The sequence below is a fragment of the Electrophorus electricus genome, chromosome 12 (genome assembly GCF_013358815.1).
Source record: "Electrophorus electricus isolate fEleEle1 chromosome 12, fEleEle1.pri, whole genome shotgun sequence".
NCBI lineage: Eukaryota > Metazoa > Chordata > Actinopteri > Gymnotiformes > Gymnotidae > Electrophorus > Electrophorus electricus.
The window spans coordinates 7,262,213-7,289,712 of record NC_049546.1 but is presented as its reverse complement, the minus strand read 5'-3'; the positions used below and the strand labels follow the sequence as shown (position 1 = coordinate 7,289,712).

The following is a 27,500-nucleotide window of genomic DNA, read 5'->3' as shown; positions in this document are numbered from 1 at the left end:
TATGACGCACCCGATTCAACTCGTCGGCTAATTATCAGACCCTACGTGAACTGAGGCGAGCACCGTGGCACACTCCAGGACCGAAGCTCGAGATATCTGATTTAGACGAAAGGGAAACTACTGGACCGAGGCAGCGGGACAGAGAGACGGCGAGACAAAGAGGGAGAGGGAGCAAAGGAGTTGACCGACCATAACCTTCAGCGCTCGCCTATCCTCTCAGAGCTTGAGGAGGAGACGGAACGCAAAGGCAAGGCGGCGAAAGGGAGCGCGACTTTCCGACACGGAAAGAGATGAGACGACTGAACAGGAGCGGTGCTGGCATGGGGACAGGGACGAGGGATCAGGTTAAACAAAAAAAGGAAGATCCAGTCTCTCGCTCTCGCTCTCCCCCTCTCTGAGTAGTACGTCACCATGGCGGCATTGCTGGCATGCAGTCCAAAGCATCTCGTCTCCAGTGAGGAGTTACTATTTCAGTAGCTACCATGCCGGCATTTAGCGCGCCAATAGTGCAAATTAAACAGCACTTCAGAAAGCGCTATATAGATTGAAAGAGAGCGAGAGAGAGAGAGAGAGAGAGAGAGAGAGAGATACATGAGGGAGGAAACGAGAAAGCTGATGGGACAGGGATGAAGTCTCGATTTAAGATAATTACTCTGCGGTGCTTTCTCTCTCTCTCTCGTTTTCACTCCCTCACTCTCTCCTGCCCATTCTTCCTCAGTTCTCTCATTACACACGTCTCATCTGATGACAGTATCTGAGCTGCCCACTCCTTATTAAAAAATGAACATGGCTACAGATGAGTTCATCAGACTCTTCCTCTCACCCCCTCTTCCTCCTCCTCCTCCTCCACTCCCTCCACTGCCTATCATTTGCTCGTTACCTCCTCGGGGGAGGCGGACAGAAGGAGTGGAGCTGGGAGAGATGAAGTGTGCGCCATTTAGAAAACCTCTAAGTGAGGGATTGTAGTGGGAGACAATGACGTGAAGACATAAAGCAGCACATTAGGAGCGTGGCCCTCTCCTGAGATTGGCCGGCTTTACAGTCATCATCAACATTATGGAATTGATTCAGTCATTATCGTATTGATAATCAGCATTACAGCACTGATTTAAAATCAATATTTCCATTTGACTGGTGTGCCGCTAAGCGTTCCACTGCACTACACGGCATCGCTTCCTGCTGCCTCCGAGGTTCAGTGCGTTATTAATGAAAGTCGTGCTAAGCAAGACTGGCTGTTGATTCAGCAGGAGGAATGGGCTTTAATGAGGATCCTTCATCATAGCGAGTGACATAAAGTACACTGGAAGAGGAGAAACAGTGCAAATCTATTGTAGGTTAAGCGTTACAGGCATTGGCCCCTACAGAACTGCAATGAGTGGGTTACTCTACGGCCGATTCCATTTTAAACTCATTCCTGGTATTATGATGGGCTGTGCGAGTTACATTCACATTTCACTTTAAACTCCATTACAGTAATTCAAAATGAGGGCGTGCGTATCCATGGTGATACCATAAAATTTGCTAATTGTACCTTTGAGACAGTGCAATGAATAAACCTTGTAAAAACCCGTTGTTCCGCACTGAGATTTGAATAGGCAGAATTTGGACACCAGCTACCGCAGAGAAGCGAAACACTGGCCTTCCTGGGTTCCTCGCGTTGCTCACACGGGCCGCGCTGAGCATCCCAAGTGGAATCCAGTGAAAATCCAGCCATCAGGAGAACTTAAACAAAGCCTGACACATATGCTCACAAAAAAAGAAGAAAAAAAAAAAAAAAAAAAAAAAAAAAGGGGGCGGGGGAGAAATCAATCAATCAGCAGGTGGAGACGCAGGGAATCGGGTCTGCCTGAGGGGCAGGGAGGAACAGCAAGGGACGGGAACGGCCAGAGCTCGGGCGTCCACTGCGGTTCCGTCCACTCATAATTTGCTCTTCAGAGACGCGCCTGCAGGGGAGAAACACGCTCGTCTGAGTCGCACCGCGTCAACGGTGAGATGTCAAAGGGATCATCACACACAGACGTCACACGACAGGCAGCATCACTAGCACGGAACAGGGTTGCAGCAGCAGCTGTTAATCGACTGACAAGAGCACGATGAAATGAATAGATGAAAGGAATTAATCAATTCAATATTGAAGTTAGTACATTATAAAACCACTGTTTAGAATAAAAAAGCCAAGCAGTTATATTTCTCCATTTCTCTTGACTTTCCCTCCGGGATCAATAAAATGGTGGTCTCTCTCACTCTCATTCTCTCTCTCTCTATTTATATATATATATATATATATATATATATATATAAATAAAGTTCTGTATTAGTTCTGTAGTGTACTGTAATAAAAGATGTAGAGCTATTCAAAATTGTAGTGAAGCACAAGGTTTCCAGAGAAACAGGACATTTCAGATAGAGGTACTTCACCAGCTGTGCACAGTCTGTCCCAAACGTCCTGTTTGTCTGAAAACCTTGTGTACTTTACTGCAATTTTTAGACACTCTCTCTCATACACACACACACACACACACCCTGTTGGTTCTTTAAAAAAAAAAAAAAAAAAAACAATTTCTTTGCAAAAGAAACAAATTTGCACTATTAAAATGTTAATTTAATCAGTGTTAGTTTGTTAGCACTGCAAACTAGTAAAACACTGTAAAACAGCAGCTACTGCTAAGCAACTGCTAAGGTTTTATTAAAAACTACATTCTTTAGATTATCTGGTTTCCAGGCAAACACAACATTAAAACACAACTATAGGTTACGGCATACCATGCCATTTACCTGTGCTCAGAACGGGCACTCTGATTGGTCAGCAGGCTAAAGGGGTGGGGACACACATGAGGTTTTGGCGAGGAACAATGCTGATTGGCCTTTCTTTCTCGGTGGTCTTGAATAAGTCTACTTTTGCCTTAATAGTCATGCACTAAACACTACTCTTTGAAGAAGCAAAAATAACCATGGGTCAATTAGAGACCTTTATATTATGGATAATTACAAATGGCAATCCAGTCCCATGGCCTGTACTGCGCTTATCAAAACAATACACAAAACACCAGATCTCTGAACATATCTATTGTACAAAGGGCTCAGAGTGAGTTATGGCTGGTGGCACTGAAAAAGCCTTGTAGCAAAGAGATTGTGTGTGTATGTGTGTACGTGTGCGCATGCATGTGTGTGAAAGAGCAATAGGGGGGGGAGGGAGAGAGAGAGAGAGAGAGAGTAGGAGAAACAATGTCTGTAAAAGAGAGGCGAATGAATAAAAGCTAACGGGGAGGGAGACAGACCTTGTGGGAAGTACGCAGGCAGTCTATTCCTGTATAGCTCCTCATCTGCCTTGAGGAACACGCAGAAGATGACCCGGTCCATCTGACGAGACACAAAAACAAACCAACACTGCAGACAGCAAGAGAGCAACTGACAGGGCAGGCTGGAAATACTAAACAGACCTCCTGCAATAATAGTCTTAGCCCGGAGATAAATGGACCAATATTGCCCAATCCAAAAAAATGAAAATAATATTCTCCATCTTCCCTAATGACTGCCTCAGTTTATTGCAGTAATGAAGTGTGTTCAGCCTCTACAAACTCATATGTTCTAAAGGAGCTGATGAAGAAGAGGGTAAACTGAAGCACAGTTCATTTATTCCGAACCCTAAAACCCGACACCAAGCATCTCTTGGCCACACACATGCATACGCACGTGTGCATGCGTGCACACACCCACACAGTAGGTCCATTAAACCACACGTAGCTCGCAGCCGGGCTCCTGTGGTCTGGGTGTTCGTCACCCTTCACCAGGCTCTGGCCCGGCGTTCTCTCCCACAGGCGGCTGTGCACAAAGGCGGTGTCCCCCCCCCCCCTCCTTCCCCGAAGCCACGCCGGCATCCTGAACCCCCCCCCCCCTCCAGAATCTCCATGACAACAGCAATGAGGGCAGGTGGGCTGTTCCCATTTCTAATCATGGTTCTGTAGGCCCTCACTGCAGTCTCTGCTCCAGCCACCAACATCACCGCCCCCCCCCCCCAAACAGGACTCGTCTCGCCTCACCCGTCTGTCTGTCTCTTCCCACTTCCTGCAGTCTTTCCTTCTCTTCAACGACTAATGCTCTGCCATCTCTCTGTGTGTATGTAGGTGGTGTATAGGGGCTGAAGACGGGGGGGAGGGTGTGTGTGTGTGTGTGTGTGTGTGTTCATTAGGACTCTAATTAGTCCATCTCTGTCACTGAAGTAGGAGAGGAAATGCCAGTAAGGCAACACGCACCTCAAGACAGGACGGACAGAGGAACACAGCGAGACAGAGGACAGAGAGACATGGAGTGACTGACTGAGTGCGAGGGAGAGAGAGAGAGAGAACTATAGACATAGTAGGATGGATACATAGTTTACATGATGCTTCATTGCTTGTTAAATCTACTCCAACCCCTCACTTCAGTGTGTGCCAGGGTATAGCATCCACTTGTCCTGCCAGGAACCAATTAAAACCCATGGGCTCATCTCTGCTTGTGTTCTTACGGGAGAGATTGTGGATCTGTTTATATAATGAGCGTGTGTGGATATGTTGACAGGCTGACTTAAAAGATAAAGCCCCTCTGTGGCCACCATCTAAACATCATGTGCTGTGCAGCACCAAACAATAACAGCAGCAGCTAAAATAGAAGAACACCAACAGGGAGTCTCCCTCTCCCTCACACCCAAACACACACACACACACACCCCCACCTGTGCGTGGTGTTCCTCCAAGTATTCTCTCACTGTTTTCAGAGCCACTTCCACTGCTTGCTCAGGTGGGTATCCTTCATCACACACAAAACACACATTAAATGCAATTACGTCACACATTAACACACACCCATTACGCAGATCTGCATCATATACTATCAATGTAGTACTTTGCTAAAAAAACAAAAAAAACAAACAAAAAAAACAAACAAACCCACCATTATTTATATTTTGGATTACGTGTTTAAATTTTACATTGTAAATGAATTGCGGAGATAACATTGTGTTTGTTTGATTAGAGCTTTTCTGGCAGGGAGACCACATTGGATCTGAGAGATGGTGTTGGGTCTGACCTTAATCACGACATGCTGGGATTATAATTCCCTTGACATGCTCTCGCTCCTAATCTTTAAATCTCCATGTCTAATCATTCTCTTAATCGAAATAATCCCACACAGCATTGCAAGTGATATCCACTGCTACTATTTCTGAATGAAATGCGTTTTTGCCATGCAAGATACTACAGATAGCCAGTTGTGTTATGAAAAAACACAGGCATCACGTTATGACCACACTGAGAAACCACAGACTACTTTATACACGAGCAAAGAAAAATCGTTTCTGATAAAAAAAAAAACAAAAAAAAACAACAACAACAAGATATCATTAAGACCAACACATGCAACATTGTTGCTAGTAGAAATGCATGAAATTGTACACAAATAAAAGTAAATGCCAAGAAATTAGAAAGAAACAAGGCTTAAAATATTCATGAAGAGTCTCTATGGAAATCTGACACTCACCATACACTCCGGTGGAAATGCAGGGAAAAGCCTAAAATAGACAGACATCAAAAACAAACTTCAGTTGCATAAAGACAGCGACATTCTCAACGCACAGACATCTTAATCACACCCACTCCCCATTGTACAGTAACTTATTTAATGTCTGTTATAATGTGGTTTATAAAGCAAAACAACCACCTTAACCTGACTAAACATTTAATACTCAAACACAGCTATGCATGCACACCTCACTTATAGTTAACACTCAGTGCACACACAGTTAAATGTTTCCTCTTAATGAAGATTTCCCAGATGATTACACATTTACACAGATTTTAATTCCAGTTCCATCTGTGCCAAATGGACATCTGTTTCTACAAAATGTCAGCTGTGGATCTGATTAGATGCAGGACAAACAATCTGATTAAAGAAACTAAGGCATATGCAATAAGCAGTAAGTCCTATACCCATGTTGAATATCAGTAATGCAAGTACTATTACTAGATAACTGCGCTTCTTATATATTTCATTAGAGGCCACGCAGCTTGTATACACTCCACGACCAGAAAATCCTGTGATGTACTGCTAGACCCCCTCTAGTTATGAAAACAGCTCAGCACACTATGGCGTTAACCGAATAAAGGCCATGTGGTGCCCCAGTGTTAAAGCTGACCATACAGATATCAGTGCTGTGTGCGAACCGCCCGAGGCTGATCGGTTGACGGTGTCTTTATAAAATGCTGCAAACCAGATCTGCATTCCCTGACCCTTAAACAACTCCAAGATGATTTTTGCCCTACGACAGCAAAATGACTTTTTGAAAGTAGCGATTCTCGTTTGGGGACACATGCCATGAGTGGAATAACCTCCCCTGTGATGTTAAGGTGGGGTTCCCATCATGTTTAGGCCAGTTTTTTTCCCTCAATGGAAGTGATGCGTTTTGCTCCATTTTCGCCTTGTACTTCCTGCACTCCAGTTCACAATGTTTTTGTGTGCCGACAGATCAGACGAATGGCAGGGTGGGCCGTTAGTGACAACTGTAAACATGTAGCCGTGTTTACATGATTAAAAAACATGAGGCTTGGGGGTCTTATTAGTGTGGCACATGAGATGTTGGATTAGAGTTTTTCGTTTTGATTTGTTCTGTAGGTTATAATTAGCATGCAAGTAACACAAAGTTGATTGACACCTCGAAGGCACATCGCTGCCTGGCAACAAAACCTGCTCGGACGCAGCCTTTGCAAAAACGCGCCGCATGAACCCACTGGCGGTGAAAACCAGTGGAGCGCGCCTCGCGTTTTCCCCCTTCAAGAAAATGCATGACGTGAGCCCCGCCTGAGCAGTCAATCTCAACACATCCTTTGACCCCTGAGTACGCCGGCAGAACGCGCCCCCCCGCCCGTACAGCTGTAGCTATGCGGCAGGTGTCCCTCAACCTTTCCCCAGCCATCGAAAGCCCAGTACTGATCTGGCTTCGTACACTGCCAATGCCTTCCGGGACTTCACAATGATGCAGACAGATGACCCTGTATGGTCTGGTTCTGTTATACCCCGTACAGGTAAGAGTGTAGTGCATTGTGGGTAGCACATTGTACCATTATAGCCTGAGCCACCTCATTCATCCCATATTGGAAATGATTTAATGAGGTGCCCTGTGTTTTGGTGCATTCACTGTGCCCAGTTGCCACTGGCACCTTTAAAAAGCCCAGCAAGCCCAGGGCCTGACTATACTCCAAGATGCCCGCTCGACACCCACATTCGTGTGCTTTTCAGAGTTTGTTAGATCGCACTCTAAGCCTGTCTTGGTAATTGGTTCACATACAAAGTAATGGAGGAAATGGGAGTTGTCGACGCATTAGAGAATGCAGACATGCTGTAAAATTTCATGATGCATGTGCAAAGAAAGGAAGGCCCACTTCAACCACAGGGGCAGGGCTTCACCGATTTTACGCCGGTGGGTTTGTGAGGCTCAAACGTGCTACCTAAACCTTCACGTGGAAGTACACAGAAAACCCTCTTTGACTTGTCTAATGATTCAGTGAGCGAATGTGAGCTCTTGCCAAACGCAAAAGTGTGGGTGAGCGCTAAATAAAAATAGACAGAAGTCATACCATGGAGACCAGTGGAAGCTCTGCAGGTAGTTTCACGTGTGCTACTACTGCCTGCTTACATTTAAATACATTTCTTTTTAAAACACATGCTGATGTATACTGCACGGAAGATTTGGTAGGCAAAGGTGTCTGAATAACAAGGTTAGGGCGACATTGCGAGGCTGTTAAAAAAGTTAAACTGTTGTGTTGAAGAATAGCGGCTAAGCGGCCGACATGAGCGCTTTACGTATGCGCGGTGGTGTGTGTGTGTGTGTGTGGAGTTGGGTGTTCTGTGCCGGTGTGAGCATGTGTTAATGTGGGTGCGGGTGTGCCAGACTGTCGTTTTATGGTGTTGTATGCATCCGTTCTGCAAAATTTTGATCTGTCTGAAACGAAAGAGCCATGCTTCCGAATGTGGTCCATATATGGCTGGCCTTATGCACTCAGAAGAGTACTGAGTGTGCATCACAACCTAATGTCTTAGATGGCTCTGTGGAGTTGTGTACAGGTATTTATAGTTCCTCTGTGTGTTTGTTCTCTCACCACTGTACGTAGCCGGTTCTTAGTGGCTGTGTGCAGGCAGTTATAATAGCATTCTCGGAGTGCTCGCCTCTCTCCCTCACCCACTGAGCCATGAGCAATTGGCCCCACAGTGTGAATCACATCTGAAAGAGAGAGACATGGAATTTAAGGTTAACCTTTATTTAACATTTTCTAGGTGCCTAGCATACTCACTCGCTCTCACTCAGTCCTTCACGCCTCTTATATTTGTCACTTTGCCTTTTAACAAGCCTTCCATTTTGGTTTTCTTGGCCACAACCACTCCATTGCACCACCTTCAGCAGTCCAACTCCAGCAGCAGACAGGTGAGGGGATTAACTCACCGATGTCTGCAAAATTACACCAACAACAGAAGACGCACCGAAGCACGACAAGAATGGGCAGGGATCTCACACACTTATCACAAAACGCCGTCGCGGTCTCCCATCTTCTCACTTTCTCCCAGCAGGCAACCCACACGCTCCGTCAGTCTAGACAACTTCTCCTCTGCTTCTCCCCGTAACTGCTCCTGGTTTTCCCTCCGCTCCCCTTGGCTTTGGCAGTTGACGCCACTCGTTCTCCCTTCCCCGTGACCTCTGCCACCCTCCCACGCCTCCTCTCCTCGGTCAGCGAGTGCCTGGCTACTGCCCGGCCGCGTTTGCTTACCACTGCGTTTACACCTGTGGCCTCATACGTCTCGCCCCAAACGTCGACTCGGTGCGCAAGGGGAACTCGAAACAGTAGCTTAGGGGTGAGCTACACGGCTGAGGCGCCAGAGGCGGCTCGGTGAGATAGGTACCTCTTCAAATCGCAGCCAAGGCACCCGACGGTGAGACTAGGAGAAGCGTCTTCCAGTCTCTCGGGCCCTCCACTGACCACCACTGCTCTGCCCGGTGCCGTCACCATCCCCAGCCCCCCGGGGCATGCTGGGAAATGAGAATACATTCCCGATCCACCTTTCCCCGGTAAAATAAGGTTTGAAAAAAAAGGACGTGGGGACTTGAAGCAACCAGATGAAGAAATGTGTGTGTGTGTGTGTGTGTGTGTGTGTGTGTGTGTGTGTGTGTGTGTGGGTATATGAGTGGGTGGGCAGAGGAAGCAGAAAAAGACAGAGGGTTAGAGGAAAGGTTGTGTATGTGTGTGTTTTATAAACCCAGGTGCAGCTAAAGGTTAAAGCATGTTAAATGACAAAAGCCCCGGGGGTAAAAGAGCTGAACTGCTGAACTCTCTCATGCTGTGAGTGTGTGTGTGTGTGTGTGTGTGTGTGTGTGTGTGTGTGTGTGTGTGTGTGTGTGTAAGGAAAGCTTCTCTTGCCTTCGAGCACTATGGTATTATAGGAAATATATCTAAAAAATTCAGGGCATAGATAAAGTAATGGAAAAGCTATTACAGTGTATGTAGATATTTATGAACATAATAGCCGGAACGGAACAGGATCACCTTGTACCTGAACAAACAGTCTCTGTTCCTCATGGAATGCCGTTGTATTCATTTTAGAGGTATTCCCGAGTGAAAGCAAGGTTGCTGTTCAAAAAGAACAAATCCACTCTCCCATTTTCCCAGTCAGAACCAGGCAATGTGAGAGGGGGAACAAACAGGAACAGATATATCTTCCAGTATGGCAACACGTAATGTAAATACTCCGCTGTAGATGTTCAACATGATGGCTTCAATGACTAATCAATGCCATTGAAAACACTGATTTAAAGAAACGCTGACAGAATTCCTTGTGAATTAGATACATTGCTTCAGAGCTACCAAATGTCACTACACAGAGAAGGAATGACGTTTTACATATGGCAACAACTAACTTTAAGAGTTTCGCTGTTTACCACAAAGTCCAGAGACACTTTCTTGAAGTCTTCTTGGAAGTCAATTAAAAAAAAAAACAAAAACGAATGTGAAAGGCATGAGAGAACAACACCTAACAGCAGCTGACAGGATGCATGGCATCGTTATCCGCCTTTCATTTGCCAAGCTGCGGAAAACCTTCGGCAGAACTCAGCGTAGCTCTACACTGACTCAATTTAATAGCCTCTGGTGAGAGCCAAGAGTCTTACTTTGGATTTGATGATGAATTTCAGTAAAGACCAGTGTTATCAGAAACATTAATTTTCCATTTTCTTTCTTTGGCAGGCCTCAGATGTTCATTTACTATCCCTAATCACCACTTGTGCACTGCACTTTTAACTCAAACCCAAACTTCCAGGCACCATCTACATCTAACAGACATGCATACGTGTGTCATGTTCGAAACACAAATTAAAGTGCTAAATTCAAAAACACCCTGTAATAGTAGTCAATGTTGTCATAATAGGTAATGTTAAGAAAAACATACAGATTGCTTGTTAATTGCTATTTTGTCACTTCAAAATGAGATATTTTTGTCATGTGGCGTTTCCATTATTTAGTCTACCTCCTGTGGCTTTAATGGCTGTAGACTTGCATGCTGTGTGTGTGTGTGTGTGTGTGTGTGTGTGTGTGTGTGTGTGAGAGAGAGAAACACACAGGTAGTGAATGGGGATCCTGTAATTTCCTTGCTCTAACTCTGAGCCCCTCCCTCTTGCTGGCCAGACTGCACCTCCATCCACCTACACAGTGCTCACACAGTCTCCTCCCTGATCATTCTCAGCTCCACCTCTGATATTACACACACACACACACACACACACACACACAGACTACACACACAACACTGCTGACTGCTACCAGGTAGGTAGGCGGTACTTAACATACCGCGTCTTGATCTTAGCCTTGGGGGGTCTGGCCTTGTGCAAGGTCTTGACCTCAAGAGGTTTAGTCTTTTTTTTTCTTTTTTTTTTGCATTATAATGTTAACTAGACTGACTCTCACATGCATGTGTGCGCTCGCTCGCACGCGCGCTCGCGCGCACAACTTCCCTGCTTCTCTCAGCGCCGCGGAACTGCGGCCAGCCGTGGCTGTTCCGCCAGGCTGCTCCGTGCTCGCTGCAGCGGAGCGGCAGTGCCGTGCGGGTCCTCCGGCACAAAGGGAGGCCCGGGTCTGGAGCACAAAGCCCCGGGAGGGAGCAGGCAGGGGCCTCTCCTCCTCTCTCCCTCGCGGCCGCGACTCGGCCGCTGCCCTCCAACCCCCACCCCGCTCCAAGCCGCGCCCCTCCCTGGATAAAGAGCAGGTGCGCTGGTTTCAGAAAGGCAGTCGAGGAGAACGAGCACAGAGACTCTGAAAGGCTGAAAGGTGCTCGACTTGAACGGTGTCGCCTCTTTTCCCAACTCCCCCTCCCCCCCCCCCTTTGTTCCTCTTTGTGGCCCGCTATAGTTTTCTCTTCTCATTTACAAGTTTGACTGACGGTTTGACAGCGATACGGTCACCTCCGCTAAGTGCTGAAGTGCAGCAAAAAATGAGTGAATGCTGTTCTCCACACCTTCTGTTCATTGCCACATTTGACCTCAGGAGAGAAATTATTCTGGGGGAACCTGTCTCCGATAGTAATATACTAGAGGCATATTAACAATATGAACATTTTACACATGAGACACAAAGTAGAGTGTGTGTGTGTGTGTGTGCGCGCGTGTGTGTGAAGTCGGAGAAAGGGAGGGCTAGAAAATGAGGGGAAATGGAAAGCAAGAGATTAGTCTGTGAAGAAGGGAGGAAAGCATCTACGCGCTTGGCCTGTGTGGATTTTAATTAGTGTTAATTGGCCACAGAGGGAGATGCGTCCTGAGAGGGAAAGTGTGTGTGCAGGCGTGCCCATGTTGCTAAAGGCGCTCCCCTCTCTTCTCTCTTCTTAGTGATGGTTGCTGTTTGTATGCTGGTTGAATCCCTGGTCAGGTCTGCATTGGTACACAGGTGAGCAGAGGGAACAAATGCTGTCACACACACACACACACACACACACACACACACACACACACACACACACACACACACACACACACACACACACACACACACACACACACACACACACACACACACACACACACACACAGTCTCCACATCCTCTGGGTCAGTTGCCCTCCAGACCTCTCCGACACCTACGCCCCCTTCCCACACACTGGCAAGCAGGCAAACCGGCACTGCTTTTATTATCTGATGCATGACAGATTTTTTTATTTATTTATTTTTTTTAACCGGGAGGTGTAAAAAGTCTGAGAAGGCGCGCTCTGTGCGCCATGAGTTCCCCATCACGGATGTGCAGTTACGGCTGAAAGGACAGACCTCGAAATGCCTTCTTGGCTCTTCTGAATGGGGAGGACAGCTGCATGTCCATTCGACACAAGGAGCTGCAGTCAATTCGAGGCCGATCTCCAACAGCACCGATTGTCATTGATACAGCAGCAAACCATTACGGTAAAACCACTGAGTAACCGTGTTCTGGTCAGTTGTTGTCTCTGCCTGCTGCCTCCCCTCCCCTCCTCTCCATCAGAGCCTTCACCATGGTTTCTTCTGCCTCCCCTCCTCTCCATCAGAGCCTTCACCATGGTTTCTTCTGCCTCCCCTACCCTCCATCAGAGCCTTCACCATGGTTTCTTCTGCCTCCCCTCCCCTCCATCAGAGCCTTCACCATGGTTTCTTCTGCCTCCCCTCCCCTCCATCAGAGCCTTCACCATGGTTTCTTCTGCCTCCCCTCCTCTCCATCAGAGCCTTCACCATGGTTTCTTCTGCCTCCCCTCCCCTCCATCAGAGCCTTCACCATGGTTTCTTCTGCCTCCCCTCCCCTCCATCAGAGCCTTCACCATGGTTTCTTCTGCCTCCCCTCCCCGCCATCAGAGCCTTCACCATGGTTTCTTCTGCTTCCCCTCCCCTCCATCAGAGCCTTCACCATGGTTTCTTCTGCCTCCCCTCCGCTCCATCAGAGCCTTCACCATGGTTTCTTCTGCCTCCCCTCCCCTCCATCAGAGCCTTCACCATGGTTTCTTCTGCCTCCCCTCCCCTCCATCAGAGCCTTCACCATGGTTTCTTCTGCCTCCCCTCCCCTCCATCAGAGCCTTCACCATGGTTTCTTCTGCCTCCCCTCCGCTCCATCAGAGCCTTCACCATGGTTTCTTCTGCCTCCCCTCCCCTCCCCTCCATCAGAGCCTTCACCATGGTTTCTTCTGCCTCCCCTCCGCTCCATCAGAGCTTTCACCATGGTTTCTTCTTTACTGCCTCTATCACTTGCTCACACACCTGGAATTACTAGCTGTTACGAAATAGCATCCCTCTACCACCCACCACTAAACACCCCCAATCCCCCCCGCTACCACACACACACATATGCTGGGATTTATCACAAACAAATGCCTGCACACACACACACACACACCCAAACTCAAAAGGCACGTGCGGGCACATGTACACGCGGCACAAATGCACAGACAGCGCTCCAAATAAAGTCAAAACAAGAACTCGACGGAGGCAGACACACACCTCAGCCTCACACAGTGAAAGGCGTAGGTAGAAAGAGAAACAGCTACCCACACAAATGTGTGCGCAAACACATCCACTCACTCACACACGCAAACAAACAGCAACAAGGTGGGCCCTTTTTGAACAAGTCCCTTAAAACATCAATCCACTGACACTGCAATTGGCAGGACAATTTTTGGTCCAAGAACAAGGGTTTTTTACACAACAAAAACTCTACTGCACACCTGTTAGTAAATTTTAGGAGTAACTATCTTTAACCTGTACACACACTGATCACCTGATGTAGTTCTCCGCGTCTGAATTTCACGGTTTATGTCGCATAATTCAAAAACACGTTCCATCGGCTTTCCATGGCATCACTTCAATAGCAATGTGAATACCTCAGAAAAACACACAGTTCCAACGGCCGGCGAGTAGTCTCTCGAGACCGCAGTCCCACAGTACTTTTCTCCAAAACTGTACTAAATGAGACTAATAAAAGTACTTGAGGCTTTATCTTGCAGGGAAACGCTGCACTTTGTAGGGCCAGCGACGGAATGGCAGCAGTGCTCATTGAGAGAGAGAGAGAGAGAGAGGTACACTTCAAAGTAATATATATGTGTTTGTGGTGTACGCATTAGGGCTACACATATTGTATATGCGATACAATATTAAAACATACTGGTGAACTAGATATAACTCGAGATGATTAAAAAGTGGCTAGCATTCTTTTGTCCAAAATGATGTCGTTTGTTGGATCGACGGAAGCTGTGACTAATTAATATACAGAGACAGCACTCACTGAAATGTCTGAGCTTGGACTGCATGTTCACACCCACCCCCCCAAAAAAGTCTGCAATTTTTACATATTGCGGTTTTTGCCAATATTCCAGTACTGCAGGCCAATATCGTAATGGCCATTATCAAACAATTTATCGAACACCAAACATGTTTGCGTGTGCATGCGCGGTGATCTAGCTGTATAGGCAGTGGAGCATGTGCTCTCTCCGTTTCCACACAGCTTGGTAAGAAGGGTAGGGTCATAAATTAGGCAGGGAAATTACTGCTAAGTGTGTGAATAAATTAAAGTGTACTTGCTTCTGTAAACACTGTTTGACTACATAATTACTGAACACACTCTGGGAGAGGGAGGAGGAGCGGGAGAGGAAGGGAGAGAAGGAGAGAGAGAGAGAGAGAGACGATGAGAGAGAGAGGAGAGAGAGAGAGAGAGAGAGAGAAGAAACAAGAACGCAGATCTTTGTTTGGACAATATGCATTTGATTGTCACAGTATGACAGGCAAAAACTGACCCAGCCACTTACAAAACAATTCACACACACACAGAACATTCTCCAAAATAAATATGCACATACTATATTCAATTACTGCTCTACCGCGGGGAGGTTTCTCTCGTATGCTTCCCTTTATCCATAACTGTTTTCAAGTTTATTTCATAAATTCACACAATTTCTCTTCAAACAAACTGTTACTGACACCTACAGTTTACAGCTCTCAGCACTTCTTATGTTGACATACTGAAACAAAATATGGTTGTGCCAATAAAATGATTCCAACTGAATCTAATCCAAAGGGAGTGTTGGGAGTGAATGAGGTGGAGGTAGAGAGGGGCAGAAAGAAATGTACTAAAGTAAATGCTGATCGCTAAGAATCTATACATGCTTCATAATCAGATCACTCACATTTCGCTGGCAGGCCGTAGGCGCCGGTTATCTTGGCCTCCCCCGTTTCGCACCCTCCCAGAGTGGAACATTCTCTCTTCAGCAGAGGTCCTGCGCCGCGATGAATGGCTCCGTCCACTGCAGGGGTGCGATTATTTATTTATTTTTGGTCAGAATGTTGAACACAAAGAAAAACCCACAATGATTATGACAATTGCTAGGCAACAAGACAAAGGGCTAATGGGGCAGAGACAGCTGGTTAATGAGATACAAACTCAGTTCCTTACGAGCTCAGACAGCAAGAGGTGCGTGCGGTAAAGGTGCGCTAACGGTAAAATAATCGACTCCCGGGTCACTCCAGGGAGCCTCTGTTCTGCTCAGAGCTTGGGGATGCTGACACAGAAACGTGCGCTTTCTCTCAGAACGGATAGCAGCATTTTAGCGAAGCGCTCGAGGGCCTTCGACACCCTGACACTTAAAGAGCACCATGCTCTAAATCTATAAGGGAAAGACGGCGGGCCATAACTACGGAGAGGAGCTGTAGCGAGAGAGAGTTAAAGAGGGGAGATATACCGGAAGAGCTGAGAAGGGAGAGGAGCAGCATGATGGAGAATCAAGTGAGAAAAGCCTCAGACACCGAGTCAGAGCTTTATTGGTAGAAAAGAGAATAATGAGAATGTACTGAGGAAAGATGGCCAGGGGGACCAGACACGCTTCCTGGGTAACTAACACACACACACACACACACACACACACAGAGATTAAATGCTGACTTCTTGTTAGCAGGTGTTAATTGGCTCTGCGCTTACTCGATGTGGGACCTTGTAACTTGGAAAAAATAAATCTTATGGCACAATGCTATTACACCATATGCTTTTTTTTTCCCCCCCCAGCAACAAAGCCTCACAAATACACACATGCACACACGTCTGTGTACACAAGCCTCTCATTTACAGCTGATCTTGTTTTGTAGTCTTGTTTTGGACTGGCTTGGATTAAGAGCCACTGACTGGTGTCAGTGATGGAGCTCCTGTCATTGGCCGAGTTGGTCACCATAGCAGCCATTAGCAGAAACGTTTGATTGGCTCATGCACATCTGCTTGCCCATGTCACAATTCCCTTAACATCTAAACACTTACACTCTCTCGCCCTGTGTTTTACTGAATTGGCTACAGTTTCCCACCAAAACACTTGCGAAACAAAAAACTACAAAACCAAGGACGACACAACACAAGCGCACTCAAACGCAAACGTGCGCGCAGACACGTACGCCACCAACAAAATGCATCTAGATGCACAAAACAAATGGTTTCTTTTTGTTCTCTTGGGACTATAGTTCTGTCCAAAAGAATCAATAAGAGGAGATAATGTTTCGCATGTGGTGCTGCTTCGAACAGAAGACAACTTTATATGATTAGCAGTGAATGCAGTAGCTGCCACGCAATGTGCACCCTGGCCCCGAGCATTTCTCAGTCCTACCACAGAGCACTCTCACCTTGATCAACCTAGCTAAATGATCTGTTAAATGATTATTTGGTTCTCTCTCTACAGCTCTCACGTTTTGGTTGGGGAGGCGTAATGGTGTGAAGGGGATTAATTAAAAGAAGCAAATGGTGATCTGAACCCGAGATCTCAGCCTAGATCCCAGATCCTGACCTAATCCAGTGGCCTGCGCTACACTTCCACGCCCTTTCCATCACTCCCGTTCACTCTTTTGGATGGAAACACTCTGCCTCGCTTCTGATCCCACACAAGGTCCATTTTTGCTTTTCTCGCTCTAGTATAACATGTGTAGAGAACTACCACCTGTGGAGAGATTCTCCACCCCCTGCACCTTCCACCCCTGCCTTTGGTAACTCTTGCCCTCATGCGTTAATGTCGGCGGGCCGAGTCCTTCCCTGCTGCTTGGTTTGTCCCTGCCTAATTATCACCGGCATATGAAGGGCCTTAACAAACCTCAGGAGTGGAACCCTCAAAAAAGGTGGAGAGGATGTGAGAGCATGTGAGCGCGACTAGAGAGGAGAGAAGAAGGGAGGATCAGGAGAGGAGGATGGCGCGTGCCTCGAGACTGCCAGAGACGGAGAGAAAGAGCAAACGGAGGAGAGAGGAAGCCACACATTTGCAGAGAGTGTGAGGAACAAGAGGAGGGGTGTGTTTGTATGCAGGTGACAAAAAAAACAACAAAAAAACAGGGAAAGAGCAGAAGTGTTAGAGTAGTGGGGAAAGAGATGGAGGGGTAGAGGGGAAGGAAAAAGGAGAGGAAAAGAGAGAGAGAGCGCACAGTACAATATGTAGAGACAGGAACAAGCAGAGTTTTACAATGAGGAGGTGAAGGTCAGGACTAAATCAATCCCATTTGCCTTCACAGCTTTGCTTTGTGTTTGAGAGACTGTATAAAACCCACATCAATACAAGAGAGAGTGTGGGTCTGTGCTGGTCGTGTGTGTGTGTGTGTGTGATGGCAGTGTATGTTTGTGTGTGTATTTGAGTGAGGTACTCCTGATGAGTTGGAATCTGAAGTGTAGATTTATCACTAGTATTGATTAGCTCACAGCCAGGCACTTAACAGTAACTAACACACACACACACACACACACACACAAAATACTGAGTCAACACAGTTGGAAATTACAATTTATTTGCGTAGCACATTACTTCCATGAACTACATAAAAATGCAGTGTTCTCTCTCTCTCTCTCTCTCTCTCTCTCTCTCTCACACACACACACACACACATATATGCACACTCATTCAGTCAGTCTCTCACTCTATCCGCAGTGCCACCCAAACAATATGAGAAAACAAGTTTCCCAGAGCAAAGGCTCTGAGAACCTCGTATGGCCTACGTTTCATGCCTTATCTACATAATTTCAACCTACAAAAATACATTTCTAATTTAAAACTAATAATAATACATTAGTTAAAGACCCTGCACAGTATTTTCCTTACTCGGAAATGTTATATTAGCAGGAAGTTTATGATTATCTTCATATTTCTGCTTCGGCTCAACATTTATTTTATACACTGCACCTCTAAATTTTACATTTTTTGTATGCTGTCCCCCAACTACTGGAATTATACTTTCTTATTATGTTCTTGTTATGTTTGACGACATACACAATACTAATTGGTAATTCATGAACTGTGAAATCAACTGACCCTGCGCACTTCACTCACTCTGCATCTTTAGTGACAGACACGGCATTTGCATGCAACGCTCAGTTTTTGGATGCAAGCGGGGGGAAAAGGTTACTCTTTACATTTTACTCCAGGAAATGACCCCAATCAAAACGGCTCAGATTTCCTCCTGGGTTGAAGTGACGGATGATACCGCTTTAAATGCGCTTTTAAAATATGAACCGTGGCATCCGTTAATTGAACCGGAGAATTTGATTAGCCTCTGTTAAACCCAGCACGGATTCTTTTGCTGACCAAGACCACTAACAGCCTTTCACCTCTTCCGGTTCAGACAAGTAAAGCCGCGTTCGTGGGATGCGATTTCCAGTCTGCTCCATTCTTACTAACCGGGCGGTTACATCTGACACTGAGGCAACAATCCGCGGTCGTCCACGCCCACATAGCAGAATGATGAAAGGCGACAGAAAAAAGAAAATTCAAAACACTCCTTTTAATGTCATTTTTAGACAAACAAAATGAAGGAAGGTAACTGAAATACATAAGATTATTTGTGGAAATATTCATTTTATTATTATTCTTTTTATCCATTTATTTATTTAACAGATTTTTAAAAACAACTGTGCAGGGCCTTTAGTGTGATGTATTAGGCTTTAATATAAACATTCAATCACCCTCAGGATTTGTATTTTTCAGCCAAAAACATGTACGACTAGTCTGTGCCATCCCACTCAACCAATATGCTTAAAATAAACAAACGGTCAGATTAAAATCAACATAATAACCAGACTGGAAAAACCAAAGAACAACAAAACCATCACGCCTTTAAAAAAAACTCCCAAAAATACTAACGCTACTCAAAACGTTCTGACAGGGGCTTTGAGGACGTCTTGCTAACCAGGCCAAAGGCGGCCAGGCAGGAATAGCGAATGTATTCAAAGTTAATCATCTTTCAAGCCATCTCTATTTAGTCAACAACAACAAAAAAAAAAAGAGAGAAGAAAATAAATATATAAATATTCCAACATAGCTGTTATTGTGACGCTCCTGAGACGTGGTGAACTGTAGGCCTCCAGCTAACAGCAAAACAGCAGCACTCACTTAATTGGCCTCGAAGTTCTCAGTCTCCATGGATTTGGTTAAAGCTGTTAACATTCCTTCTCATATCTCTGCAGTTCAGGCTGCACATATTGCGTGACACACAGCAGCGATGTACAAATCCATGTCAAATGGACCAAGCGATGTCAATAAATCTTTTCGTTTTTCCTTATACTTCAGAAACTAAATTTGCCATGTACAGTAACGTGGCATGGTGTCTAAAAACACTTGCTCGCAATGGATAACGCAGAGCCCATCACTCAAGGTGCATCATCTGAAATCATGTATTCGTTTTGGTTGGATCTTTCAGTTAGCTGCTAACCTCTATTATTGTGTCAGATTCTTCATTATTTTGTAGTTTTTTGTAAGGCATTCCACTGATCTGTCCGGTAGACCAGCGTGATCCGTCTTCATCCTGGTCTTTTCCTGTGCTGCTCCTGCTCCCAACACACATGACTCATGTCTTCAACTAATTAACAAGCCCTTCATGAGGTCGGGGTGGATGTTAGAACAGGGCGAACACTAAAGTGTGCGCTAAATCATTTTATAATGATGCTTTAAAAGCCTGAATTTTGAGGGGAGCTCATTCTGGATCACTGAAGAACATTTCATTTGCAGAGGCAAAAAGGGATTGCAGGGAATTTTAGCAAGACAACTACATGTTAAAAAAAGAAAAGAAAGTGATTGACGATGCTTTTTGCTTCTTTTGTTTGTGTCTGCATGTGCATGCATGTGTATGTATTTTATCTGTCCAGATTCTTACCTGATGCCATAGGTACAAGTTAGGTGAGTGTAACCAAGTTGGCAGGGATGGAGCTGAAGCTCTGCACTTTATTTTCTACTGCTACTTGCTTCTATATTTTAAAAATGCATTATTATTATTATTATTATTATTACTGCAAGCAGTCACTGCAGCCTGTCACTGTTCAGCAGCAGCACAAAGGCCTCATCATGGCCAAACTCCTTCCACAGTGAGAGAAGAGAGTCAGAAAAGATGAAAAATGGAAGAGAAGCCTGAAATTGGGCTTCCTTTTACCCTATCCACCCCACCATGCCTGGGGTCCTAGTCAACAGCTGGGGGGGCAGGGGGCGAGAGCTGGAGGGGATACGATCTTCCTCATTGCTGCTCAGAATTCAAACACTTGCTGGAATAAGACAAAAGAGGTGTGCTGCTGTAATGACTAGGAGACTCCCGGAGGAGGCTGTTCTTTTTGAAGCTGGCCAGATGACCAAAATCTGATCTGAATACACTCTTTGAGTTGGCATGTCGGACAAGGCTGCAGTCAGCTCACAAATAAGGGGAATATAGCTCGCGCACGAAAAAGACGGACACTCGGTGCCTTTGGACCATCGCTAAAACTAAAAAAAATAATGACCATCTTTGGCGCGATCAATGGCGGAGTGAGTTGACATAGCTGCTGCATGTTTTGGAGGCCAGTGTAACAGTAATTGTCTTCCCCTTTTATGATAATCACATCTTGAGTTATAATATACATTGTAAAGAGGGATGAGTCAGGATTATTTTTGAAAAATTGATAATTTGGTAAATGTTGTCCATTTGATATTCTAATCTGGGTTATCAATAATATGAGATTAAGAAAAAACAAAGAATTCAGTGTGAGCCAAGACCACACATCTGAGGTCTCAAAATAGCTCCTTACCAAACATCAAACTGTTTCTCTTTCATTTTTCATATGGACCTGCTACGTGTGTTGTTTTTTTTTATTTTTAGTGTTTTCCTGACCTTAGTATAAACTGATCTTAACAGTGTTATCAGTGATGCAGAAGGTGATCGATGGGTTCTGATTTCAATGCGACTAAGACTTCAAAACTGAAGACATGCTGAAGTCACCACCTTAAGCTTCACACTTAGGTGCAACACCTGGACTGGTTCATGAACAGGGGTCATTTGTACTAGTTAAACACAGGCTTTTCCCCATATTAAAAGACACTTGCAGATCTGTAGTGCCATTAGATGTGTCATGTTTGCCGTCTTGTACGGAGGGAATGACATTCTAAAGATACTCAGTCATGATCTTTTTGATACACCTCGGCCTTTCTTTGGCATCTTTCCCTTTGACATACAGACGCCAGTGCCAAATGGTACGCTCAGTAGGGGTGTCTTGTAAATATGCGCAATGTTCCAAGCGTTTACAAGTTAAGGCGTACATTTCTGAGCAAGGGTGTGTGTGGGGCTGGAGGATGATGATGGTGATGTCTACATGCATGTACATGAGAGAGATGGCACGTAAATGGGTGTGTGAGAACAAACACGTGTTTGTGTGTCAGAAGGCAACACGTTACACCATGGGTGGGATGTGCGGAGAGATTAGAGCGTGTCAAATTCTGCCTCTAATCACTCTTTTGCTTCTTGAATATCGCGTGTTCTCACACACACCGCATGAACGCATCTAATGTTCAGAGAAGTGCAAAGCCCCGGGCTCGACAGCTCCTGTAGCAAGTGTGCACACAGACAGACACACACAGAGTTTCTCACTCATCCCGCGTCTCTCTTCCCCCTCTCACCTTTGATTTCTGCCGCTGTGCTTCACTCTTTTGCGACTTCATAATTCTCTCTCCCCAAATATCTTTGTTTTTGCGTGTTTGAATGGGTTTTCGTTTCACTCGTTTACTCTTTGAAAATAACAGAAAGAAGAGACTCACCCCCTCCTCCGCCCAGCAGGGTCTTGTTGGCTGAAATGACAAGCAGAAAAAGAGGAAGGAGCCATCAGAATGACAAATACTGGACTTTCCAGTGCTAGAAGAAGAAAATAACCTTATTACTGTGCTAAGACGACAAAGATGAAGAAGTATGAAACCTGCCAGCCTTCATCTTAGAATTCATGATCAAGTCTGAGCTATTATGCTGGTGCTGTCCTGCATCTTAACATTTTAATTAGACAAATATATAATCCTCCTCAAGTTTAGTTCAATCACTTAAGCCTATGATTTCTAATATTCGGGTAAACTTTATATACGGACGTTGACAAAGGTTTGAAAAAAATGTAAACGTGAAATTCATTGTCAGTTAAATTGAAAGACTAAGCACTATAAGGACAAGGATGGGAGATGTAGATGAGGTCCATCTCTGGGTGAGGTTTTCTCTTTTTAATTATTTGGAATTTGCTAAAAATAGTGCCGCTTTTAACAGTATGCTGTGTGGTTGTGAGAAACACTGCTGTTGGACATTTGTCCAGCTAGAAATGAGCATTAGTTCTCTATAAAGGAGTAAACATTCTCTACAGTTCTTGCTGAACCTGTCTTGCATATGGGTGGTAGGAAACGGTCGTCCAATGGTTTAAAGGCACCCGTAAACTACAAGAATATTACTGGTCTCTTCTGCTGGCTCTGCTGCTGAACAGCCGCCTAGCTGGGGAGGTTGAGCGCCGAGGGTTTGGCTGTAGAACGAGGCTCTGTCTGCCCAGAGGGTTCGCCCGGGTAAAAGCACAGCTTCGCAGGGCCGATCTGCAGACCTGGCCTCTGGGAGGCACAACTCGGAGATGCACTGTGCGCCATCTGGGGCTCGCCACGGTTGCAACTGGCTACTTTCTCTTCAGAAGGGTCTCCTCCAGCAGGACGTCAACGCAGCACGCCGGAGCGTGTCACACCAGTACGCCCATGAAACGTAGATTAATGGTGTCATCAAAACACAGAGATGTGATTTGTAATCAGCAAATTGAGTTTTTGACAGGATTCTCCAGGCGCAGTTCCTGAGGTATAGGGTATATATTTTGTCTTCCAGCTTGTACAACAAATCTCACATCATACCACTCAGTACAAGTCTGCTGACAAAGTTACCAAAACGTAAGCACAGTAAGCACTGGTTAATCACAGTAATAACTGTAGTGAAGATTGTGCGGTCCTAGTCACTTGAGAGAGGCATTATGAACGCCTGGTGGACCATCAGAGTTCTTAACAGCATAATCAGGTTGCTATTCACCCAGTCTGGTCGTTAAACTCGGCTTCAGCGCAGGGGACCCCTGGGACTTCAAACCTCCATTACACCACGGGTATATTACTGAGATTACAGTGTTGCAAATACAGCCACATTTTAATCAGATACACAAATATACAAGAACTATAATAAGGGAAATTCAATATTAACAGGCCCTTGACCACCAGTGTAATATCAATAAACAGGCATTGTTGGACTCCCATTGAGACGGATAGTGGTTTGCTTCCAAGGCCGGAGCCAAGGGAGGGCTGTGTGCGACTAATGCTTTATGGCCAGACTGTGTGGCTACATTGCCAATGAGCAATTTGATCGCTGATTAAATGTCTCTCATTTGAAATTCATTAGATCCATACGCACTGGCAATAAACCACATAATGAGCCATACCTTCATACACAGAATAAAAAAACAAAAAACAAAAAACCAAAACCATGTAAGGAAAGCACAACCAAAATGCCCCTCACAGAATGCCGTCCTAACACCTGAATTAAGGCACGAACACAAACACAAGCACACAAGTGGAATAAGACAAATATCTCTAAATTCAGACACACACTCAGAACAGTATGGATGGTGAGGTAACCATAGCAACTCCAAAGCCCAAAGGTTTGTTACTGAAACCTTGTTAATTACACAGAGAGGAGGAAAGAGAGAGAAGGAGAGAGAAACGGGGGGGGGGGGGAGAAGGAGAGAGAAACGGGGGGGGGGGGGAGAAGGAGAGAGAAACGGGGGGGGGGAGAAGGAGAGAGAAACGGGGGGGGGGAGAGAAGGAGAGAGAAACGGGGGGGGGGGAGAAGGAGAGAGAAACGGGGGGGGGAGAAGGAGAGAGAAACGGGGGGGGGGGAGAAGGAGAGAGAAACGGGGGGGGGAGAAGGAGAGAGAAACGGGGGGGGGGATGGAGTGAGAGAGGAACGAGACAGGAACAAGCAGGAGAGAGAGACAAGAACAGAGGGAAAGAAAACTAAGACGGTGACGAAGGGGATTTAAAAAAAAAAAGCGGAAGGAAACGGACTGGAGAAAGAGAAATGCAGGAGAGAGAAAAGGGCAGGGGAGGAAGAAGGGAGGGAGAGAGAGAGAGAGGGAGATGCAATTTGCTTGTGGTGTTACTTCTCTCTGCTGTCTGTCAAAGAAAAGGCTACTAGAAGGGAGCAGACATGTACAACGAAGGGCAGGCAGGAACACAGTCAGGGAGAAAATGAGTGCGGGCAGTAAGTTGCCGATACCCCAGGGAGAGAGATTTGCCATCTGCCAGAGCGCTGCGTGTGTAGCCGTTCCCAGGGGGAAGGATAGTAGAGCAACTGTAGAGCACTCACCCCCCCCCCCCCCCCCACCAGTAGCCGCCAGACCCCCACCCCACTCCCCGCCCAGTAGGACACAGTGACATGATCAGATTGAACACGGAGATGTGTTTGCCACACACAAATGTTTTATTCACACCGTTACAATGGCCCTCAGACAAGGCAAAATGGATTTGTGTAGAAAACAAAGCCCCTTAACTTCAGCACCAAGGTTACAAATGAATAAAAAACAAACAAAACAAAAAAAAAACGGGACATTGATTATTTCTCAATGGAATGCAGAAAGAAACAAAAAAAAAAAAATCCAAACAACACATTTGGTGTCCAAAAATAAGATAGTGGGATTACAATTACACAGAAAGACAAAAAAGAAGAGCGTACAAAGGAGAGTATACAACTGCTAAGCCTCTCAGAGAGCGAGTGAAAAGAGTGGACAGATGGGGCTGAGCAAAAGAAAAACAGCAGAAAAAGTATTTCTGCTGCATAATTTCAGGTAAGACACACACACAGGCTGTGAATGGAAGGACAGTGACAGAATGTGCAAGGAAAGTGTCTTTTTTTGGTTTTCCAGCTGGAACACCATTTCCTTTTAAAGGATGAAAATCAAGAAAACAAAAGCAGGGAGAGCTTATATCAAAAGGGACAGAGACAGGTAAAGACAGGTCTCACACACACACACACACACACGCACACGCAAGAGAGAGAGAAAGATTAATTTTCAAACTTCTTTTATTGGGGCTCTAGGCCACAAATGTACAACTGAAATATTTTTACAGTCTCATATTATAGTCCCAAAGCAATAAAAAAAAATTAAAAAAAAAATTCACAGGTCATCACTAAATCATCAGCATCATTCACTGTGCACACTTTTTGATTCTCCATACATGAGCAAACGCGGATAACCATCCCACCAGCTTGTAGCTTGAGGCAGGGAGAGAGACAGAGTTGAGTTTAAATGGCCCTTTATTTAGACATCAAAAATCTATTTCATGAGAGGAGAGCAAAGTATAATATAAATAATTAAAATAAGTAGTAGAATAGTAGTAAAAACATTAATAGCAACAGTAATCAATTTACTCACTAGCGTCTCTCAAAAAAAACTAATCTACATGCAATTTTTCCTCAAAGAGAGAGAGAGAGAGAGAGAGAGAGAGAAAATAACAGATGGGGAGAGAGAGGCAGTTGTAAAAAAGAAAAATACGGAGAACGAAAATGCAAACATGATATGGAGAACGTGTCATGACTACAGACTGCCCGGCGGATGGGGGGCTGGTGACAGAGCTTGGGGAAAGTGATGATCCTTTCTCTGACTTCTGGACTAGACAGTCAATACCTCAGTGGATTATAACCTATAATGTTGAATAGAAATGATGCATTTGCTTGTTTGCTTGCTCGCTTTATGTCTCAATGAAGTCAGCGCTCTTAAGACATGCACTGACTCAGGTGAAGTCTGTGTGATGTGCCCTGCAATAAGCAAAATCATTAAGTCCAGTCTCCTGTCTCTGGTATTCTTCTGAAGTTAGCACCCAGTACAGGAAGTCTACTTAATTAAGCCAGCTGTTCACATTCTTTCTGCTTTTAGCTCTGCTTTTGTGCTTGAATCTCAGCTTCTTGGTGTACAGCTACCACCAGTACACCACAGAATACATGAGTCAAAGACACCTTTAACAGTTACCTAAATGTTTACACTTAACTATCAGTTAATATGCATTATATCTAGGGAACACACTACTCACCAAAACAGACAGAGTCTTTTTTGGCTAGCTGGTGAGGGATATTGTTAAGTAAAAGGCTCTGTTAGTGAGTTATAGAGGTATTGGATAAGCCTTGATGGAAAGGGCCCGAGTGGAATAGTCGAGGGCCGAGTTGCTATGGGCCCCCCCATGACATGGGCCCAGTGCGAAAGGCCCCCCAGCAGTAGCCACTCCACTGGCTCCCCTGTTGTTCCGCCAGAGCGTCATACTAAAGGCCTTCGGGTTGTTCTCCACATATCCATTTGCTTCCTTTCTTTGTCCTCTCTCTCTCCCCATCGTAATCATTATCTCCGTTTTGACTCATTCTCCATCTCTCTCCTGTTCTTTATCGTCTTAACCCCACCTCATGCTATCCTCATAACTATTGTGCCTTCTGTCGCCTCCTGAACGCCGACAGCACACACTCTCCCCACTTTTGAGCTCTCATTTCCTCTGTGAATCTCGTAACAAATTCCTTCAGCAACAGCCTTTGGAATAATTATGATGAGAGGAATGAGCCAAATGTTGAAGTCTTTACTGTTGTATGTAGTCATACTAGCTATTACATTCCTTAAAGAAATTCCGAGCTTGTATTAGAAGAAAGAAAGATAAATAAAGATATTGTATATAAATAAATTTACCTCAACATCCATCCAGCCATCCATCCAATTATCTATCTGGAACGACCACACACACAATACTGCTGAGCGCAGAAAACATCACGCAGTCTACTGGAAGACTGTGGGTGCATAGAACGGAAGCATGTACATCTGTGAAATAGCATGTCACAGGGGCGAGTGGGTGAAGCACAGGGAGAGAGTGAGAGACAGCATGCTAGGGGAGAGTAACAGATGTCCTTAATGTCTGGCGCTCCAGAACCCTGCCGGAGTGCAAGAACTCACACACACACACACACACACACACACCCCGATACAGTCACTTCCTCTAACCTAATACATATGCTTGTAGCGTCAGATGTCTGTGGTTTTGGATAGTTTCAAATAACCTAATCCATATTCCAGGTAATGGTAGTAGCTGGATCTGCTGAGCAACTTGGCTGACATCAGCAACAGCATATGCCTAATATAAGGTTAACTGCATTTAATGGATG

At 45.3% G+C, this 27,500-nt stretch overlaps 1 protein-coding gene across 2 annotated transcripts in view; it reads right to left on the bottom strand.

Moving 5' to 3' along the window:
• Positions 1–27,500, bottom strand: part of macrod1 (mono-ADP ribosylhydrolase 1) — a 61,797-nt gene that overhangs the window by 1,136 nt on the left and 33,161 nt on the right. Inside the window, exons 4-11 of one of the 2 annotated variants that reach the window (XM_027003562.2) lie at positions 22,070–22,099; positions 15,194–15,310; positions 8,130–8,251; positions 5,515–5,545; positions 4,712–4,785; positions 3,279–3,360; positions 2,776–2,811; positions 1–1,943 (exon numbers count right to left, since the gene is read on the bottom strand). The exon at positions 1–1,943 is cut by the window's left edge and continues 1,136 nt beyond it. In XM_027003562.2, coding sequence (XP_026859363.2) covers positions 2,804–2,811; positions 3,279–3,360; positions 4,712–4,785; positions 5,515–5,545; positions 8,130–8,251; positions 15,194–15,310; positions 22,070–22,099 — 464 coding nt within the window. In that variant the 3' untranslated portion in view covers positions 1–1,943; positions 2,776–2,803. The remainder of the gene's footprint in view (positions 1,944–2,775; positions 2,812–3,278; positions 3,361–4,711; positions 4,786–5,514; positions 5,546–8,129; positions 8,252–15,193; positions 15,311–22,069; positions 22,100–27,500) is intronic. The other variant, XM_027003561.2, reaches the window with a different exon arrangement.